General features: G+C 46.0%; 1 protein-coding gene across 4 annotated transcripts; it reads left to right on the top strand.

The window, feature by feature from the left end:
- The first annotated feature begins 5,126 nt into the window (after positions 1–5,126).
- Positions 5,127–20,329, top strand: TRNAU1AP (tRNA selenocysteine 1 associated protein 1). 4 transcript variants are annotated; one of them, XR_014879611.1, is made up of 10 exons: positions 5,127–5,338; positions 6,873–6,970; positions 7,756–7,855; positions 10,508–10,560; positions 11,855–11,986; positions 15,182–15,301; positions 16,733–16,895; positions 17,410–17,443; positions 18,515–18,698; positions 18,941–19,080. XR_014879611.1 is itself a non-coding variant. In XM_085208720.1 (10 exons), exons 3-10 carry the CDS (start codon positions 6,885–6,887, stop codon positions 19,075–19,077), a joined length of 825 nt encoding a protein of 274 aa, XP_085064846.1. In that variant the 5' UTR covers positions 5,130–5,338; positions 6,686–6,762; positions 6,873–6,884; the 3' UTR covers positions 19,078–20,329. The 4 variants fall into 4 exon arrangements, 3 of the variants coding, with proteins under 3 accessions (XP_085064846.1, XP_085064845.1, XP_085064844.1); XM_085208720.1 differs by lacking the exon at positions 18,515–18,698 and adding an exon at positions 6,686–6,762 and having other exon boundaries at positions 5,130–5,338; positions 18,941–20,329; XM_085208719.1 differs by lacking the exon at positions 18,515–18,698 and adding an exon at positions 6,686–6,768 and having other exon boundaries at positions 5,130–5,338; positions 18,941–20,329.
- Positions 20,330–21,699: the final 1,370 nt, after the last annotated feature.

The raw sequence follows: 21,699 nt of genomic DNA, 5'->3' as shown, positions 1-21,699 counted from the left end.
ATGGTCACTTTCTCGCACGGCCCCTCGAAGGGAGCACTGCAAGGGCTGGAGCCATTCGCAAGGAGAAAGTGGCTGCACTCTGGAAGCAGCTCAGCTGCTGCAAGGAAATACTTGTGGAACAAAAAATCCTTTGCCATGCTAAGCCTGCCCCAGTTTGGAGCTATTTGTTTTGCACAGGGACTTTAGAGCCTGTCTGTGTGGACCAAGAGCCTTCCACGAAGCAAAATCCCTGCTTGGCTGCTGGTTAGCTTGGACAGATCGCAGAGCTGCAGTTCTTGGGTCCTTCCTGACCTCTTAGAATAAAAACAACCTGAAAGTCTTCCACGAAGAAATAATTTCGTTGACAGAAGAAGAAAAACACAAACCTGTTAATGTAACTACTGCTATTAATAATCTGGAAACATCTAGCCTGACTCTGGGGTAAGGCCCACAGGAAACTGGGAGGCAACTCCAGGTCCTTGTGGCTGCTGAGAATTTCCTGCCTTGTCAGTGCACATTTCCTCTGCCCTGGGGAGGGACAGCAGCCAAGGCAGTGGCATTCCTGCTCACTGAGCACGGCAGCATCCAAACTGAGGGCTCCTGATGCTGACAGATGGCAGTCTAGAAACCGAAGCGCTGGGAGAGCCGCACCAAATCAGAGCTGGGGCTTTAGGGGATGCTGCTGGGAGCTCCAGCTCAAAGTCATTCTGACTGCTGCTTCCCTCCAGCAGCTGCCTGCAGCACAGCAGGGAGTCTTTCACACCGCCCAGAGACCCCCGATGGCACACAGCAGCCCCGCTGCCCACCCACCCTCCTCTTCGTGGCAGCCCCCAGGAGTGCTGCAATGGGGCCCAAACCCTGCAGGCTGTGGGATCACACAGTGCTGCTGGGGGTCAGAGGGCTGCAGAAGTGGCCAAGCTGCGTGGCAGGAGCCCGGTGGGGGACGTCCCATGATCGCACTGTTTTCATAGTTACGTCCAGCGAGAACACGTTCCCATCATGTTCTATTTCATCAGCAAACTTCTGGAAATCATACCGTGTTCAATTAGAGGCCCACACGTGGATTTAGGAATCTGGGCAATCAGGTTTGTAAAGGTTTAGGGCAGGATTTTTCCAAAGCGTTTGAAGCTCAGGCTTGCGCGGATCCGTTCTGCAGCAGGACAGAGCGCGAGGTGCTGCAGGAATGGTCCTCAATCCGTGCACGCGATTTGGGAGGCTGAATAACTTCCTTAGCCCCATTTTATAGACGGGAAAGCCAAGGTACAAATGAGGCAGCATGTTTCCCAAGGCTACACAACGTGCTGGTGCTTAAGCCAGAAACAGACCCTACTGCTCCTGACTCCCAGCTTCTTGCTCTAATTACCAAAAATTCCTCTCTTCTATGGCACAGCCAACTGGTTCCAATAATAAATCCAAGCTGTTGCAAAGATCAAGTCCGTTTTTTTCACTGCTTAACCCAAAAAAACATTTGATTTTCAAAACACAGGTTTGGCTTTTCACCAGAGAGGGGATTTGTTTTCCATTATTCATCTGGGTTTTTTTTTTTGTTGTTGTGGGCTTCTTTTTTTTCCCCTCTTTTTAAAGGCCAAACATTTAATTACTCTGTTCCGTATAGAGTTCCTAAGCTAGAAGCACTACAACCATCGTTACCCTATAAATCATTCTTCTTACTATAAATACACTTAAGTATTTTTCATTTTGTTGTTTCTATGGCTAAACACGGCACCTCCAGCAAGCCTCAGAATGCTTCCCACAATTAAGGACTTTGACTCAAATTCTGGAGGCCTTATTTCTGAGAAACAATGCTTTAAAGAGAAAAAAAAAATAAATGGTAACATTCCTTGGTTTATACCCAAAGCAATAACCAAAACCTATGACTTTTCAGCACTAGTTTAATTATGCCTGTCTGCATTGGCAAAGAGAATAGTGCCTTATTTTGACACAGTCATACTGCTGGAATGGTACCTTGTGTTAATATTACAATACAGGAATCAGCCAAATGGGGATAAAATGCATTTTTTTACACTGCCCACCAGAGGTACATCTTTACCTTTTTGGGAAAAAGCTTTATGAAGCTTCTCCATAGTTGTGAGGAATTGGTGAAGAAGTTTTAACGTTAAGGGTGACTCCTCCAAGCATGTGCAGTAATCACTGCTGTGGCTGTGGCTGAAAAGCAGATATATTGTAAGTCTGCAATCATTTGTAAGTCTGCAATCATTTGTAAATGTTTTATGGACAAAAAATCTCCCAGATCTGTTCATCACTTTAAGCTGTGTTATATTTACAGTACACAAAAAATGTGCTTGAACGAAAGCTTAAGACATGCTATCTTGTGCAAGAATGGAGAACAGATTTCACTGCGTATTTTCTCCTGAAATACTAAAAGGACTTTCAGAATCTTAGAAGCCATTCCAAGCTCAAGCTTTTGCTTTATGTATCTTTATTTTTAAAATTTTCTTTATTACCTTAACTATCCAAGTTCATTCATGATCTCAGCCCATTGGCTGCAGTTGCCTAAAGGTGAGGACAGACTTGGAGCCCGTGAGACCAACAGAGGAAGCTCTAACACAGTGAATTGTAGCACCAACGGCTGAAAAACTATGCGAGACAGTTTCAGACTCAAGCTAAAAGTAGCAGATCCAAATTAAAATCCCTCAGGCCAGATTCTCAGGCTCAAACCCTTTAATTTTAAGAGCTGAGACCACTCAGTGGAGGCACAGAGGGGACCTTAAATGCAGTCAAAGCTCCTGAGAGGTGAAAGAGCTCTGAGACTGATGGCAGTGGGCCCTTCAACAAGCTGAACTCCTAGAGTGCCCAGCTTGGAAGCAGAATGCCAGCACTGCCCAGGCATTTGGGGGCTCAGGATGATACCTCCAGTTGATTACAGTGAATGTCAATCAGAATTTACTCAGCAATTTTCAGGATCAAGCTCTCAGAGCAAGAAATCACAGCGTTTCTGTCCCAGCAGAGGAGACAGGATGTTTCAGCCACTGATATCCACCAGAAGACAGACGAATCCCCGTGTCCTTCTGTTATAAGCTGCTCCCTCTTTGACAATCCACAAACTTGTAAGGGGAATAAACTGTTTTTCAATATTCTCCTTACAGTGTTTTTGCTCTATCACGAGGATATAGGACAGAATATAACATCCTTGCTTTCTCCTAGTCCAACACAATCATATGATGCTGGCTTCCTCCTGCATTTTTATTGCTCAATATCCATCTCTATGGATTATCCCAGGACAATAAAAAAAGAAAGCAAGTTCTCTATTACTCAGCTGGAAGGAAAAAATGGAAAGGAGTTATTAAAGGTACTGGACTCCCTTCAGCAAGTGACAAAGAACAAACTATTCACTTTGAGTAGCTGTAAGTTAAGAACAGAATGAGCAACAGCTTCTTGGGTTCAGTGAAGCAGAGCTCAGTGCTACCCAGTGCATGAAATGCCATGCTGGAAAAACAACCACCCTGAAAGACAGCCTCAGCAGGGACTCCAAAGAGGATGAGTACGTAAGAGATCAGCTTGCCAGTGACATCTAAGCACAAAAAGTGCCACTTGACAACTTTATCCTACAGTTTAACAGTGGTGGGTCTTACTAGCTGTCTTGATTTTATGCCATATTTTGCAACATTGTAGGAAAGAGTTTGGAAACACGACCTGAGGATGCCCAAGGGGATCAAAAAATCAGAAAACAAATCAAGTTGTAAACATGTTTTTAATCTCACAACTCTTACACGCTCACAGTTTCTGATGAGGTGATATTCTGGACTACTCAATACTGGCCATACTGCAGAATGGTGGCAGAAATACAGACCGTACCCAGTATGAAGATAAAGGATTTTCCCAGTGCCCTGCAAAAACGTAGTGTCAACGTTCATCTGCAGGGAAAGACAGGATGGTTAACATTTCTTTCCATTCCTGCTCGGTTTCACACATTGTTCTGGCACGGGGATGCTGCAGGGCAAGGTTTAAGTGAACGTTCACACGTTGCTTCACAAGGAGTTTCAGAGGACAAGCTCTCCTGCCCTGTGCTGCTCACAACAGGCTGAAGGATGCCCGATTTCAAGAGTGTAAAAGCTCCAGCCAACAACCCGCAGCCTTCTGCTGCCCTCTGACGGGCTGCGAGCAGCAGAGCAACATCTGCCGAGACGCAGAAGCCACAAATGCAGGGTTGGGATCGTCTCTGTCATCGCCTGCTCGATTTATGGCATGCTGCAGTGCTTTAGCAGCAATGCCCCGTGTTTCCGTAAGAGGGGACAGGGCTCACAGAAAGGTCCTGCAAATAGAACCGCTGTGTTTGGCAACGCTGAAATACTGAGCAGATGGCAGCATCTCCAGGTGCACTTCTCTGCTCCACTGTAACAACGGGTCTTGTTTGCTCCAAGATCTGCCGTCCTTGACACTGAAGACCCCACGGGACAAACTGGAGAGGAAGGAAGGTTACACTACACCCAATCCCATGAGTTAGAACCCCAAGGGCAACACAACGGAAGGAATGTTACCTCTTTACTACACCAAATTATGAGACACACAGTGAGTTTCCGTATTTCTGCCCAGCACAGCCCAGCACAGCCCAGCACAGCACTGTCATATGAAGTAATTTTTTTTTTCTTTTAAAAGCCACACCATTTTTAAGGCAATCCCATGTTGTGGGATCAGATGCCTCAAACTTTCCCCTGGAGATCCAAAATCGCCCTCATGGAGTCCTAAACCCTCCTCACAGCCCCAAAAACACCTCCTGGAGCCCCAAACTCTCCTCACAGAGCCCAAAAACACCTCCTGCAGCCCAATGCGTCCTCACAGAGCCTCAAAAACACCTCCTGCAACCCAATGCGTCCTCACAGAGCCTCAAAAACACCTCCTGGCATCCCAAATCTTCCTCACAGAGCCCCAAAAACACCTCTTGCAACCCAATGCGTCCTCACAGAGCCCCAAAAACACCGACTGTCAGCTTAAACCCTCCTCACAGTGCCTCTACACCTCCTCTCGCTCCCCCTGGAGCTCCAGGCCCTCCTCCCAAAGCTCCCCTCCTCCCCCCGCAGCCGCAATCTCCCTCCCTCGAAAAGCCCCAAGTCCCCACACAGAGCCCCGGCTCCCCCCTCCCCATCCCTCAGCCCGCCCTCGCTCCTCCTGCCGGCAGGGGGCGCTGTCTCCGCCCCGTGCTCCCGTGGCGGCGGGGGCGCCGCTCTCTCCGCCCGACGGGCGCCGCGGAGGAGGCGGCGGGGGCAGCGGGGCGGCGGGAGCGGGCCGCGCGCCCGGCGTCAATCGGCTCCGAGCCGAGCCGGGAGACGAAACCGCGGCCCCGCTGAATCCTCTTCGGTTCTGCGAAAGCAGTATGGCCGCCAGCCTATGGATGGGGGACGTGAGTGTCCGGCCGGGACCCGCGCGGGGTGTTGTGAGACGGACAGCGGGGCGGTGTGGGCTGAGGGCACCGCCGGGGCTGAGGGCGCTGCGGGGGGATCCGGCGCCGGGAGGCTGAGGGCGCTGCGGGGTGACCGACGGCTCCGAACAGCCGAGAGACGCTCGTGCTGTGAGTGACACCGACACGCGCGCTGATCCGCCGGCGCTCACACTCTCACACTGACTGTCACGTGAGCATTTGCACGCGCGCACTGTCACGTGACTCTTGCACGCTCGCACCGTTGCACGCTGACTGCCACACGCACACAGCTGAGCCCATCCCCGCGGGCTGTGTGGGCTGTCACACTCGCAGACCCGTACGGCTGTGCTCACAGACACACCTGTGCCGTTTACACGCCTGCATTCGCTGCTCACACTTGCACTCCCAGGCTCTCCTGGGCTCTTACACGGCAAGCTGTGTGCTCAGGTCACGCACTGAGGCACTCGGGCTGCCACTCAGTGCCTCTGCACTCACCCACACGGAGGGTTAAATGCAGTCTCTCCACTGCGAGGACTTTACCTCTCTCAGGGGATCGTTGCTCTTTTGTCCCAGCAACCGTCGCCTGTTGCTTCTATGAATCTGTCTCTCATGGCCACACGTACCACAGGATCACCCCCTGTGCAGGGCTGCCTCTTTCTGCTTGGCACTCCCCTGCCTCCTTTTGCACACATAGTGCAGTGTGCGTGGTTGCCTGTTGCCAGACACACTCAGATACACAAGCCTGTGTGCTCTGTCACACACACAAGCGAAGGAAACACCTGGTTCCCAATGAGAAAGCAGCAGGGTGATCACTACAGGATAAGAGGGACTACACGGCTGTCTTCTCACCACCTTCACCACGTATTCAGGCCAAACTGCAGCACCATTTCATCCTTTTCAGCCGCTACACCACGCTGGCACCCGCTCTCCAGTGCCTTCGTGCACACAGCACTTCTCGTGCACCCCAACACACACACAGCTGTTTCTCACACACTGTGCACACTGCAGCACAGCCAGCACACCTCGCTGCAGGACGTGGTTGGAGGTCTCCCATCCCAGTGCTGCCCCGTGTAACTCCATGGTTGTATGAGGTTGTCACGGCTCTGCAGCCCCCTACCCCAGCTTGATGGAGGCTGATGCACAACATCCATCCATCCACCTGGGGCTGTGCTGCACCCACGTGCTGTTATTGCTTACCACCACCTTCCCCCCTGTTCCTGCATAGCGAGTGCTCAGTTTGTCGCTGTATGTCTCTGCGTGGCTTTTGTCCTTCTGTGGAAGCTCTCTGTTCTCTGAAATTCATGCTGTCTCTTGGGTTCCCCTTTGCAGACTGTTGAGCCTGGTTCATGCATGCCTGCTGATTTTGAGTGGCATCGACCCTCTTAAATGAGCCTTCTTTTTGAAGCGTAAGGGTAAAATACTTCTCAATAATGTTTTAACTGCTCAGGGGGACATTGACGCAAATATGCTCCTTGTTGTGGATGCTCTGACCTAACTGATTTTTTTGCTTTTGTAGCTGGAGCCGTACATGGATGAAAACTTTGTTTCAAGAGCCTTTGCCACCATGGGAGAGCTTGTACTGAGTGTAAAAATCATTCGAAACAGGTTGACAGGGTAACTGTTCATACTTGTTCTCAATTAATTCTACTGCTGCATCGCTGTGCTTGGGTTGAACTGTGTGCAGTTTACATGGCATCACGGTGGGTTTGTCCATATTAGAGCGATTTTCCCTTTCAGCTTTTCACCATTGCTGCCAACAGTACGGGCGTATTGATGACAGCAATGGAGAGAGCAGTTGCTGATTCTTTGACCTTGCTATCAGTGAACCATCCTGCAGTGCTCCAGCACTCCTTCAGAGCAGCACAAACGTGGCATGCAGTCCATCTGGGGATTCACATTCAGGGCAGAGGGCTCCAGTGACAAGCCTGTTAATTGTTGTAACAGCACAGCTACGTGATGGTAGCAGAGGTGGGAGGCCTAACTTAGGAAGGGCCCTATGAGGACCTTTGGAGTGCGTGTGCAATCAGTGACTGTAAGCAAGATGAAGATTTTTGTGTTCTTCTAAGCGTTGTCATTTCATTTTTTCAGTCGCTCAAACTTGGGTGGGAATATTTATGAGCAGTGAAAGGAGGGAGTGGAATAATTGGGAGCAAAACTATTTTCTGTGTTCTTATGTTGACATGACTTACTGGTAAGTAGGAGCTATCAGTTCGGTGAAGATCCAGTGTTACTGCACCAGGTTCTGTTTGGTAGCTAACATTTATGCTTTGACAAAGAAATCCCTCCATGTATTGCTACTGGAGCACATTTACTACCAGTTATCTGAAAATATAATATTTCTTCCTCAAACGTTTTCAGTCTGAAATCTTTTTTCTCTCCTGTCCTCTGTCTGTGTTCAGAATTCCTGCAGGCTATTGCTTTGTAGAATTTGCAGATCTGGCTACTGCAGAGAAGTGTTTACATAAAATCAATGGAAAACCTCTTCCTGGTGCTACACCGGTGAGTAAATCACATCAGCCAGTAGAAAAGCAAAACCGTGGGAGAGAAGTAGAGAAGAATTTGTGTTTTGAGTAATGATGATAAAGAAATTAAGTAGCAAACTGGGGGTTTTCTTTTCTTTAGATTTAATGACCATAATGCTGTTAAGAAAAGCATTGGAAAATGTTAATTTTTATGTGAGTGTCTGGATGATGCCCAGGTACAGAAATGCTGTGATGTGGCTTTCTATTTCTGAGCTTCTCTGCTATTACCAAAGTTGGAGCAATGAGAAACTAGAGGACAAGGAAAAAATAGGTTGAATATACATGCCACAGTCCTTCTGTCTCTTTGCATTTGTAGTTTCATATAAATTTGTTACAATTTGTATGTTGTGATATGTACACAAGGTGAGCTTTCAAGTTTAAGCTTAATTTTCAGTAACTTTGATTTGCAAAAGTTACTTTAAACACTGCATTATTCTTAGCCCCTAGTAAACAAAAGTTATTCAGACCCACTTACAATGCAGAAAGAACTGGTCCCTTGTAGAACTGCGACACACAGCAGGTACCCCAAAGCTGGGTGGATGGGAAGAAGAGAAGGAATAGCCACAGAAGCTAATTTTAGGGTGTTGACTTGAATGTGAGGTATGTTAAAGTGGGATGGCTGACACAGCTGTTCCTTGTATCCGCAGAGTTTGGCTGCAGTAGCTAGGATGGCTGGTTCGTAAAGAAACTCTGGAATCACTTCTGTTACAGTGTGATAATGAAGGTGTACTGATGCCTGTTTCAGTGCAGTTAGTCCCCTGAGTTGGTCAGCCTTCCTAAGAGGTTGACATTCCTCATTGAAAGGGGTAGATAAGATGTCTGGAGGTCTTCTGTCCCATTTAACCTGCTCCTATTCTGCAAATAAGAGGCCGTGACTAAGAGAAGCCAGTCTTCCTAGGTGCCTTCTGTAGTCATTAAGAGAGAAGGAGAGTAGCTTCTGCAAGAAGGTAATAGCTGAAGTTTGGTTTTGGGAGTACTGGCCTTTATCCACAGTTTAATTCAAAATATGATGTTGTTTAGGGGGACAACTTATGTAATACATGGGGAGAATGTGGGTGTCAGGCAGAGACCCAGCGTGGGCAGCCCAACTCAGTGCACTCAGCAGGCAGTGGTTCAGCTCCTCTCTTGCATTTATGTAGTTTCTGCTTTGCAGAAAACAGAATGTGGCTCACTCTTGTGTTTATTTTTGCATACTGAATCAGTCAGAGGACTGTCAGAGAGCCCTGGTGTTCTTATAGTGTCTCTTTTACAGAGTTAGTGTCCCCAGCTCCTGTATGTGTGCAGGTACTCTCACTTTTTCAGTGATTTTAAGCCCAAAGTATTGCAGTGAAGAACTAGATCCCACAAAAAGATAAAAGTGCTTCAAAGTGAGATCTCAATTTTGTGTTAGGAGACTTAAGCTTGTAAATGGTCCACGGACACAGCTGAGTACCACTGTACACCAGAGAACACAGGCATGCAAGGAGCATGATTGTAGCCTGGAGTTAAGTCTTTGCTCTATTTCCCTTTAATTATTTATGCTGTTTTTGAGGGAAGAAAATACATCATACAAGGCATGGGAGCACACCAGGCTCCGCTGTGTCAAACAAATGTTCTGGTCTCTAGGTGTTGGACTAACTGCAGGCTTGTGTTCTTTGTCCAAATCGAATTCTTTGATGCTGTGCCACTGCGTAGTGCAGGGAGATGTGTGCTTTGGAAGTCTGCTGGGAGACAAAGATTGGTTTGAAGCCATTTATGTCTTCGTGCTAGCAAGGGAATCCAGCTTAGTTCTTCCACTGTCTGGGTGAGTTCTGAAACCAGTGTTCTTTTCAAGGAATGCAACCCCTTCTTCTTCCTCTGTCAGACTTGTTTTGGAAGGAACTGTTTTGTAAGGAGTTAGCAGTCAGTGCTGCACCGTGCAGTGAGTCATTGTGCTGAACATCGTGTAGGGGTCCTTTGGGATTGAGACCCATGGGGTTTTCAGGCTGCTTAGGTCCTGGTCAGAGCTGCACGTGAGCTGCACACAAGGCTGAACTCTGGTAGGATGTGGGTGAGGCGTTCCAATGGCACAAATGTGTGTTCCTGGGAAACTTGTGTAAAAAAGAGAGGGGACATCTTTCAGAAAAAGCTCCTCCCCACCCAAATAACTGAGCGCTTCATGCAGAGCGAAGTAGCCGTGCTTCCAGAATCAGGGATTGGTTCCATTTCCCAGAGTGGCAGGTTTTGCTTTGTCAGTATTCTGGTAAATGACAAACATCAAACACCCAACTGTGTGTGCTGTCGTTTCACTGTAAGACCTTGACATCAGAAGCCATGTAATACTTGCTGTTAGAACCTCCTGCCTTCCCTAAAGAGACAGTTTTGCACTGGGTGAGGTTAGCCCATCTTTCACTGGTTTTGTGAAGTGTTGAAATAAAGGCAGAGCAAACCCCTTGGTGCAGGGCCTTTGCTGCTTTTCATTATTGTAGCTGTGCTGAAATGAAATAAAAATGTTGTCCTAGATACCTGAACTGAATGGCCTGACAGCTCTGAAGGTCTGCAGTATTAAAAAAAAAATAGATACCTACAGTAAGCTAATTGCATTTTTCCTAATTGTATGGATTTACATGGGAGCATTTGAATGTATGGATTCATTTTTGCCTTTTTTCAGGCAAAGAGATTTAAATTGAATTATGCAACGTATGGAAAACAGCCCGATAACAGGTAAACACCCAACATTCAAATATTAGTTTTGCCTGTTTGATGTCTCTTTATCAATTGCCTTGCAAAGAGTATTCAAAATACGTAAACCCACAAGTTCATTAGTGCTGGACAAGATGTACAGCTAGCAAATTTGGACAGGAGAGAATTCATGAGATGCCTACAACTCAGCCTTCTGCCATTTTGCTTAGCGGTGCCAGCCAGCTAAATCCCACAATTAGAAACATGGATTGCATTAAACTGGCTTGGAACACGCTGTAAATATTTGGTGTGCTGCAGCGTGTTAGGACTTTGTCTGAGGATACATCCCATCATAACACTGCATTATGCCATGGGTATGTTTGGCACCCGAAGATAGGTGCAGTGGTTTCACAGCACCTGGCTCAACTGGCTGTGGTAGCACAGCAGTCAGCAAAGGGAGGGAGAAAAGCTCTGAATTGCCTTCAGGAGGAGCCCATCCCTCTCCATGGGCAGTGAAAGGCCCAAGAGGAGGCACAGCAGCTGTGTGGAGTTGCTGGAGTTGGGCAGTTTGAATAGCTGTCATAATGCCTGCCCAGAAATGCTTACACAGTTGGAGAAATAACAACACCGTGTGTTCAGGTAGGTGTGTACCACAGTCCTGCAATTTGGGAGGGTTGTGTTAGTCATATCTCAGCAATTATATTTTTAGTTTAGGTAATTATTAATATTTAAAAAAAAAAGAAGAAGAAGAAAAACAACTTCAGATTAGAATCAGGGCATGAGAGATGGGGCCAAGAATGAGATTTACGTCTTGTATCATTCTTGCAGTTCTGTTTGCTCTGGAAATAGTCACAACTGCAGATGGATAACACAGCCTTGCTGACTCCAGCAGCTTGCCTAGCAGAGGGAGGATAACTTAGACCACCTGTCAGTTTCATGCTTTACCTTCTGTGTGGCACAGCAGGTTTGTCAGGAGTGTCTTCTTAAATATTTGAACTTTTTAGCATCAAAGTGCCTAATTCATGTATTACAATTTAAGATCAGTATTCAGGAAATGGCAAACCTATAAATGAGACAGCGATGCTTTCTTGACACGTTAGAAATTCATGTTCAGTGCCCAGTTCAGTCTGTCTGAGAAGTAAAAAATGAAATTATCTTTAAATACAGAGCAGAATAATGTAAACTCATTGTGCTGCTTAACTAATTGAAAAAAGCATTGCTGATAAAAATGGTCCTTTAGTGTCAGTTTTCTCTGAGGTCAAATTTTTGGGCTCATCACATGTTTTGTGGGCATGTGTGTATTTGTGCCTAAGAAGTTTTCTTTTGATTTCTTTAGTCCAGAATATTCACTTTTTGTGGGAGACCTGACTGCTGACGTGGATGATGGCATGTTGTATGAGTTTTTTGTTAAAGTTTATCCATCATGTAGAGGTGGAAAAGTTGTTTTGGACCAGGCAGGAGTATCCAAGTAAGTCATCTTTTATTCATTCTTTTCTTTAACTTCACATTCTAGCATAGGAAATTTGCAACAAGGAAAGAAGAATAGTTTAGATTTTAGTAGAACACACAGCTGCTAAAATTGTAACGTTCCTGGATGTGTTGGGGTCAATGTTGTGCTCTGTGTCTTGGCAGTACAGTATTGCACTTCTGAAAATGCTGAAAAATGATCTGGCAAAACTGGACTTTCAGATAGAACTGTGCTTTTGCAGTTGGCTGTTGAATATATATTCCTGGGCTATTGAATATATATTCCTATGGAAGCTTTGCAGGTTTTTGTTTCAAATAGGGTAGGGCAAACACAGCTATGATTCATTAGCAAGGATTTAGGAGCCACCTTGTTCATCTTTACTGGAAATGTCTCATCAAAAACAGATGTCAAAAATGTTCTTAATGTTCATAAAACATTTTCTAAATTGGAGAACATGAATTCTTTTTTATTTTCTTAGGAGAGAGACCAGTTGGCTAGCATCCTTGTTTTCAGGACAGAACATGGCTTCAATGAAACACAATATTCTGACACAATAGCTATGAGAATGTGGTGACAAGACGTAGAATGTGGCTGTAGATCTCCCTCTTTCTCACGTAAGGGTTTCTCAACTCTAAGATATGTTGGTTTGAAGGAATATCTGGAGGTTTCATGTCCAACTTCCTGCTCTGAGCAGAGCTGCTGCCAACATGAGCTCAGGTCAGCGATGAATTTGTGTAGCCTGGAAAATCTCCCAGGCTGAGATGATGTAATTTGTCTGGGCAGCCTGTCCCAGTGCTGCATAGCTCTCTATGAAGAAGTTATGCTGCTTAACTCACAAAGTTATGATTCTAAGGCTTCTTACCTCCAACCTGAACCTCTTGCAATGCTGCTCAGTCACTGTCAGGCTGTTCAGTACGTGTGCTCTTACTGCCACCTCTCCTGAGACCTGTGTGCCTTGGGGCCTCCCCCAATTCCTATCCTGCTCTGCAGTGTAGGTGATGGGTGATGTTCTTTGGGCCACTAAGTGGGCTTTGGGAACAGCTCCTCAGTGCAGACCTCAGGGAAAGGTGCCCTGTGTTCCCTTGGGATGTGGGGAAGGGGCAGTGACTGCTGGTTGCTGGGAGAGCACAGCAGCCTCACCCAGCAGTGCTGGGGTGTTGCTTCCAGCTTCCTTATGACTTGGGCACTTACTCAAAGCTGAGGCAACTGCAAGTGTTAGGGTGGTACGAGAATGGATGCTGGTGTTTGTGGATGTGCCCAGTGAAGCTCTGAGCCTGCAAGGGTTTTCCCAGCACCTGCCGTCCAAGCAAGAGAAGAGTTTGGAGCCTGATGCTGTCGTGCTGTGCCTGCTTCCCTGCTTTCTGCCATGGGTGCAGGCTGGGAATCTTTTAACTCCTGGGACAGGGCAGAATGTCTGCCAGGGAGATTCTGACTTCAACAAAATGTTTTTGGGGAGGATTTTTTGTGTGCTTGGGGTTTTTTGTTGTTGTTTGCTTGTTTGCCTTAGGGTTTTTTGTTGTTTTTGTTCTGTTTGGAGGTGGTTTTTTGCTGTTTTGTTGTGGATGTGGTTCTTCCTCTTTTTTTTTTCTTTTGCCTGTATTAAAATCTGGTTTAGCCACTTACACGAAAAAACTGAGCATCTGAAATGTTGGAAGAATCACCTTCTCTGCCTTGCTGCAGCCAACTGTCTGTACCCACACCTCCATCTACTTTGTCCACCACTCATTCAGAGCCAGCAGCGTTCCTGCTTTCACTTACACACTTCTGTTCCCACCTGAAGGCTGCTGCAGCCTCTGTAGCTGCTTAGAAACTTACACACTGTCGTGTGTGAACAACCACAGCTGACTGAGGTGTTGATTTACACTGGTTTGATTTGCCACTGTGCTTTCACAGAGGGTAAGTTGAATTAAGGTCACCAATTTGAAACAGAACATGTACCCATGTAAAGTTTTGCTCTTGCTTAATTATCCAGTTTGTATATTGGCAAGTTTGAGCTTTGACTTGGGCTTCTTTATATGGGAAGTATATATATGTGTGTGCATAGATGTACACGTGAATCAATATTCAGATTTACATTTATAGCTCGCTGTGCAAGCTGTTGCATTTTATGGGACACCAGCTGCTCTGTAATAACTTCCATTGTGGATGTAGTACGAGTGCTTCGTGATGACACTTTCAAAACTATTGTGTGTGTTACTTTGCATTTAATTGTTCCCACAGAATAGATAATAATGCTGTAAACTTACACCCTCGCTCAGGGCTCGTTCTTTTCCTAGGTAGCCAAGCACCTCCTTCAATCACCCAGGTGGATTCGTCTTCCCCTCCCAGCCCAAGTCTTTGATCTTTGTGCTGCGTGAGGCGGCCCATCCCATGCTGGGATCCTGGCACTGCCTTCTGGGGTGCTGTTGCTTTGCTTCTGACTCACTGCAGCATCAAGGCCCACGCAAAGGACTTTGGGGATCAGGGAGGGGGGAAGGGAATGCGTGGTGTTGGGCTGGCTGACGTGCGCTGTGCTGTAGTGCTGCAGTTGAGGGCTTGCTGTCTGAATGCTGCTGATGCTCAAGCTGTGCTGTCAGAGCAAGTTTTGGCAACCTGGTGTTAAGAGCTCGTTTTCACCCACTGTTGACAATGCTGATGGGATCGGGTGGTTGTTGGCAATGACAGAGAGTCCATTGGTGTTTCCCTGTTGGAAAAAGGACTTGATTAAAAAGCACATCTCGGCTGATCCTACAGAAAAGCAGCACCGTGCTTCATGTGGGGCAGCTGTAGATGCAGTGGCAATGCCTTTGTCTTGTCAGTCCTGTGCTGAGTTGCATCTGTTCAGATTACCTGTGTTCTCCCAGTAGAGATTTGAGGCTTTGCTGCTGTCTGTTCGTGCATTTTGACATGTCTTGTGTCAGCTCACTTTGAGTTCCCTGGGATCTGCTGGCAGAAGGCTTGGCTTACTTCTCTGCAGCCCTTGGAAGTGCTGCTGAAGCTGAGATCTGAGCATTTAAGCTCTCTGCAAAGAAAGCAAAGCAGCTGGAAGAGGGAATCGTGTAACCTCTACTAAAAGCCCCAGTGGAAGCGTTTCATTTACTGCGCTTTGCAAAGCCAGTTTAGATTTCGCCATCAATACTCCGAACAACAACAACAAAAAAAGCAGCGAGTCTTTCTTTACTTCTGTCTGATACAAGTTCTTCCATATCTCCACAGAGGTTACGGCTTCGTGAAGTTCACAGATGAACTGGAGCAGAAAAGAGCACTGACAGAGTGCCAGGGAGCCGTGGGGCTGGGCTCCAAACCGATGCGCTTGAGTGTGGCTATACCGAAAGTGTGAGTATAGGAGCACCCGGATGGCTGTGGAAGAGCAGCAGCATGTGAAACCACACGGATCGTTAGATGTCTGATAGTGCTTTGGGTGCACATCCTGGATGTTTCCGTCACAAAGTAGAGGAATACACTCACATCTAGTGAAGCAGCTGGAGTATCCGAATGCACGGACATCAAAATGTGTGCTGTTAGATCAAGACTAAACGTTTTACGCTGGTTTTAATTATATAAGTGATTAAATGCACAAACACACACGCAGTATTTAAATATGATTATTTAAAAAGTATGTGTTCCTTTGCGTTTAATTGAAATAGGCTAAGTCTGCTTATTGACTCCTGGATAGCAAAGCTCAATTTACTTTGTTCATTCTATTACAGTGTCTGCTAAATCTAAAACTTCTGGGGCAGGGATTAACTTTTTTTTCTGTGTTTGTTCAGAACCTGATACAGTGAGATCCTGCTCTGACTTGGGGCTCGTAGCACTAGGGTAATACGAATAATAGTTATTGCTCCCTATTTGAATAACATGTGGATTTTTAGTGACCTCAGAAAGCTTGGTGGGGATAAGGAAGAGAAAAGGGGATGTGCTGTGGTGAGCAGACTGATGTTTCCCTCTGCCTGCTTCTCACTGATTGCATCTTTAGTGTAGCTTTGTGCATAAGGTGTTCTCGTTTTCAAGCAACGTTTGTCATCTCATTTCAAATCTCAGCAGTGAGGTGGGATTCCCAGCTTCTTGGAAATGCTGTCTCTTTATGGCAAGGAATGAGAATTTCAGTTAGCTCACTGTTTAAGGTTAACTTTTAATTACCCGTAGTCCTTTTTACTTAAGCACTCTTTAAGCTATTTGCATTGGAGGTCATCCAGTGAAGTGAGGATGGGGACAATCAGTTGTTGTTTAGGCTCTTCTATGGCAGCAGCAGCAGAAGGGAGAGGTTTTGGACCTTTCTCACTGAAAGAAACCCCAGTTCTTCTGCAGGGCTCTGAATCTTCAACTCTTAATGAGAAGCAAAACTCAGTATCTCAGCTCTGGGGGCTGCAGAATACTTTGTCTCATTTATCAGAAGGAAAAAGGGACCCAAAAATATGGATCATGGCTCGGGATATTCTAAGATGAGGCTCGTAGTCCCAAACTGTTCCCTTTCCAAAGCTAGGAGGTGATCCTAATTTACTCATAAAGAATTAAAGCAGTGTTTGCAAATGAAGATGAATATGAATACAGGAAGGAGGTTTGAATATAAACCACTTATTTCTTTCTGCATATGTATGTAAATGATAAAGATTACTTCATTCAATAGTGAATGCATTTTAAAGGCTGAATTATGCATGTTAAAATAAAGTCTGTTTACGTACCATACTGTACCTTAAAGTATTTCTCTTCTGTTTTACATAACTGTTCTGCATTATATGTAACCTATTCCTGCATTATCTTTTTAAGTAACCGCATGAAGCCAACGGAGTACAGTCAGATGTACAGCTATAATTATAACCAATATTACCAGCAGTACCACAGCTACTATGCACAGTGGGGCTACGACCAGAACACGGGCAGCTACAGCTACAGCTACCCCCAGTATGGCTACACGCAGAGCACAATGCAGGTAGGACAGCGTGGAGAACTCACCCTGCTCTGAGTGTCAGCACAGAAACACAGGAGAGCTCGCAGAGCTGGGGGGGTGCATGATACCAGCAAGCTCTGGTGTCTCAGCATGGCTCCTGAGTGAGGAAGCAGAACTGTTCAGCAGCACCTGGCTTGCACTGTTGTCTTTTGAGGGGGTTATTGCTTGGACCAAGTGAGCATAACGGGGCTCTGAATACATTTGTCGTGGTAGAAGGCTTCTAGGATCCTTCACAAGCTTTGTTTTAGAGGCTAAAACGGATCAAGACAGTCACAAACTGTGCCATTTAAAGAACTGCTGCCTCTGTTTTAAGTTGAGAGTGGAACCCACACCCTGGAGCCTGCCAGGAGGGGATCAGAGGGCGAGTGTGAGGAACACTGTTGTAATCACTCAGATTTAAAGTCACTGTATGACAGTCGTAATCAGTAGTTGATGTTTTTGTTTTTTTTTTTTAATATTTTTATCTGCTGTCCTAAGGGTTTCTCTGTCCTTACAGACATATGAAGAAGTTGGTGAGGATGCATTGGAAGGTATATTTCTTGAATTCTTTACTGAAGTCATGCATTTCCTTTGTCCTGATTGGAGATAGCCTTTCTCAAACTGGCCTTTAAATCAGTGTACAATACACCTTTGTCTTTGATTAAATCCGAGCCTGATAACATTTGCTACTCACTATCACCTGGCTTGCACCTTTATTTTACACTTGCTGCTCCCAGTCTAAACCTCATCAGGGCTGTAACTAATTGACTTCACTAACACTGAGACCATTTGTGGTTTAGTGTTCACGTATCCTTTGCCCTGAAAACACATATCTTTGTTTTCTATAGTATACAGAATTTCATCCTTTTGGCTTGTTTGGTTTTCTGGTATGCTATAAAAACAATGTAGGCATTCTGTTTTTTCCATGGAATCTTGTTTTTTTTGAAGTCCAGCATACTGCTCAGTGTTTATCATTTTAAAATAAAATTATATCAGAGAGTGTACTGATAAAGTATTACTTTTAGCAGCATTGGGTGAAATGGGTCACTAAACAATATTGGGGCTATAGATAAACGTAGGAGCAGTGTTGCAAGAAAAAATTAATTTTATACTGGTAATTCCAAATCTCTGTCTTGAATGGCATATGCACTGTATGGTGTATTTTCTTACTCTCTTAAAAATAAGAATGAAAAAAAAAACACATGATGAAAGCAGGAAGCAGCTGGGTGCTGTGCAGAACCCATGGGTATAAGTAGTGATGTCAAGGAGAAAGCCCATGCTGGCTTTTAAAGCATTACACAAGGGCTCTCCTTTCTTCATCATGCAGAAAGTGGAACTCCTGTGCTATAATTAGGATATCTCTGGGGTATCTTTTTTCTTGTTGATTAAATTTCCTGTGAGCTGATACGCTGTTAGGTGGTTGGGCTGTTAGGGACAACGATGGGCACAGATTTTGCAAACTGTTCCCCATGCATTGGTAGCAGCAGAGTGGATCCCACTGGGTTGCTATGCAGCCCCCGAATGCTTTGCAAACACTTCATCCAGCTGTAAAACAGGAGACGTACTCGTGCTTGATGCTGTCGCTGGCACTTCTTCGGTTACTAACTGTGCAATGCTTTGAGATGTTTGAGGCTCCAGCAGATGAGCTCTGGTGACTGTGGCTGCAGAAGCAGATGCTGCCATCCCCATCCAAAGCAGAGGGAGCAGAATGGAACGTGTGCCTGCGCCCCTGCGGCTCCGCCGTGCCGTGGTGCCAGCACACCTCCTTTGGCAGTTTAAGTGGCCACACGGGGCTGCGAGGTGCAGGTATGCCTTCTCTCTGTTGGCTCTGCTGTTGGGGCGACGGCACTGAAAGGAGGGCATGGCTGCTGTTAGGTTTATCCCGTTGCTGAAAGATCTGCCAGGGCTGCAGTGGTCGGGTCGTGATTGGGCAAGTGGTGGGGATGACCTGGGACTTCCTCCGCATTGTTGTGATGTGTTTGTGGGGTGTGGGTGCTTTTCCTAACCCACGTAACACACAGCCTGTTTGTTTGCCTTTTCTCCTTTAGATCCAGCACCTCACTTGGATGTCCATGAAGCGAATAAACAGTTTATGGAGCAGAGTGAAGAGCTCTATGATGCCTTGATGGACTGCCATTGGCAGCCTTTGGACACTGTCTCGTCAGAGATCCCAGCCATGTTATAGCCTCGATGCTGAGGCACTGTCTGTGTGATGAACCCGCCGGTGTGCTCTGTTACGCTGCAAATGGATCCTGCAGGAGTCAGGGGTGGCCCCTTTCCCACTCAGGTCTGTTACTGGAAGTACAGGAGGAGTGTGGTGTTCCCTGTACAACACCAGAGTACCGTGGGAGCATCGGGATAACTTCTATTCGTGCTGGAAGTTAGAACTGCAACGGTTTTATTCCTTTTGTCTTGAAGTGAACTCTTAATACTACTTGTAATTTATAAACTTGCAACAGGATGGCACAGGGGAAAGACTACTCCAACGTACAATAAAGAAGTTGGTCTTTTAAGTGAAATTACCCATTGCTTTTTGGTTCGTGCCCCCCTCTCTGTTTTGCTGCCCGTTTAACTGTCTTTAGTCAGTTGATCCAACACTTGTCCATGTGTTGGTTTGGTTTGGTTTTTAAGAGTCACTGTCAAATACCACTAAAATGTCTCAGAAGCTTCCTAGTGACTGGGTGAAGTTGCTGTAAGTCGAGTATGGGAAGGAATCATGTGGATGAATGCCTATGTTCTGCTTAATTTAAGCTGTGATCTTGAACTAAGCGTGGTGTTCCTAAGCATTTTGGAGAGCAAAGGCAGGAAAGAGTGGCAGAAAACTACTACAGACTGATGCCTTCTGCTCGACGGTCTCCAGCATGTTTGGCTTGCCTCTCCATCTGTGAGGAAAGAATTCCCCACCAGCCAAGCAGTTTAAAACACTTCTACCAGCAACCTTGTTTAAATGTTACTGTATGTACGATGCCTTTTTCATTGTTGAAGGCCCCGATGGGCCCCTTTATCATGTTAAGGTTTCACAGCGTCTTCCACTGTCAGAGTAAACATGGTGAAACTGAAGATCTTGCAGCAAAAACGGGTCAGAGCAATCCAACCAATGTATTGTGCAGCAAATTGTTGCTGACTTGGAAAGCAGTTTTCTACTGAATGTTGTGTAAGCTGGATGGACAAGCAATATATTTAAGCGAATATTATGTTGCTTTAGAGGTGAAAGCAAAAATGATAGCACTTATGTACATGTTATAAGCCCTTTTCAGGCTTTTGTGCCTTAAACTCTTTGAGAAACAGGGAGAGATAAACTACCTGTAATAAATGTCTGTCCAAGAAATAGTTTGGTGACTGATTGCTCATGCACAGCATTAAGCTGCCTCCCTCCCCATACTGATGCAGAGATTTGCCACAAAATTTAAATACTTTCATAAAGTCTACTTCTGCTACACCTTTGTTTGTTTGTGATGTATTTGTCAGTCTGTGGTCATTTTTATCAACTGCGATGGTGGACATAACTGTGAATATGAGGATAACGGTGACCTGCACTGCATTTAACATATTTCTGGTGTGCTAATGGGACTCTGCATTCTCATCAGCTGGGAACTTTTATCTCCTGCTGTGCTTTTGACAGCGCAGTGGACCGTAAACAGTGATCTGACCTTCATTTGCTCTGTGTTTAAGGAAATGAATGCTCCTGGTGTGTGCTGTAGCATCTCAAGGGCAACGCGGAGGTGGAGGAGAGCTCCTTCCCTTTGGTGAAGCTGCTCAGCGCTGCTGAATGCTAAAAAGTGGTATCACTCTACTTGAGAAGCTCTTGTTCAGTAGAGTGGCATTTCAGAGGTGACGTGAAGGTTTTTATGTTCTGCTGTAACCCATGTTCCACATCACTGTTGATGTGCTGCAAGAGTGCTACTCTGTACAGCCTTCATTTTCTCTTTTTGGCCTGCCCTCCCCACCCCCCAGATTTCAGCTTCTATAATACAGCCCTCCTGGTTGAAGACAAGCTTAGTTTATCTGTGCTGCTGTTGAAAGGCTGCCCAGCACTGCTGTCCTGTTTAACGTTCCCTAATACCCACAGCAGCTCTGTTACACACTGCTGACTGACACAGCCTGGTGCTTGCAGGAGGTGGGGAATGAAGGGAAGCCACACTGTCTGAAGGTTATTGCAGAGCAGCTCCCTTCACAGGCAGGAGCCCTTGGGCAAAATTGTTTTGCTGTCTTCTGTGGCAGAAAGAACGTTGGGAATGATTAATCTGATCCATCATCACGGCATCCCCAAGCTTCTGGGATAGCTGTGTGCACACAGAAGGGGATCAGGACAATAGCAGGGTGCTAGGAGCACACATCCATTTCTTACAGTGATATCAAAGCTGGGGATTACCTGGGAGAGAAGGAGAGACAACCAAATTGCTCCCCTACTCAGCTGGGCTGAATGGAAAAGGAGGCAGCTTGTTCTCTGTACCTCACTGTGGGTGGGAGAGGTGCAGCACCAGGCTTTGTGAGGCAAGGAAGCGTCCTCCCTAGCTTAACTTTGTAGATGTGGGGTTTTAATTGCCATCCTCTTGGGGTTGTTTGTGAGAATCTCAGCCAGTGCTCTGCTGAGCTGGTAATCTCACCGTGCTTCTGTCTGCATGTCACTGATTTATCTCCATGCTCGTTTTCAGCTCCTGGCTACTATTGCAGCACCTGCAGCAGGGAAGGCACTTTTATGTGGAACTACAAAGCAGCCTCATTTGTGGTGTCACCTGCATTTGTGGTGTTTGTTTTGGAATCCAGGTTGAAGAGAGTGTGGGATTTTGTTTCTTGTGGATAGCTA

This window comes from Meleagris gallopavo, chromosome 25, assembly GCF_905368555.1.
Source record: "Meleagris gallopavo chromosome 25, MGAL_WU_HG_1.1, whole genome shotgun sequence".
Classification (NCBI taxonomy): Eukaryota; Metazoa; Chordata; class Aves; order Galliformes; family Phasianidae; genus Meleagris; species Meleagris gallopavo.
Note: the sequence above shows the minus strand (reverse complement) of the source record. Positions and strands in the feature narration are given on the sequence as shown.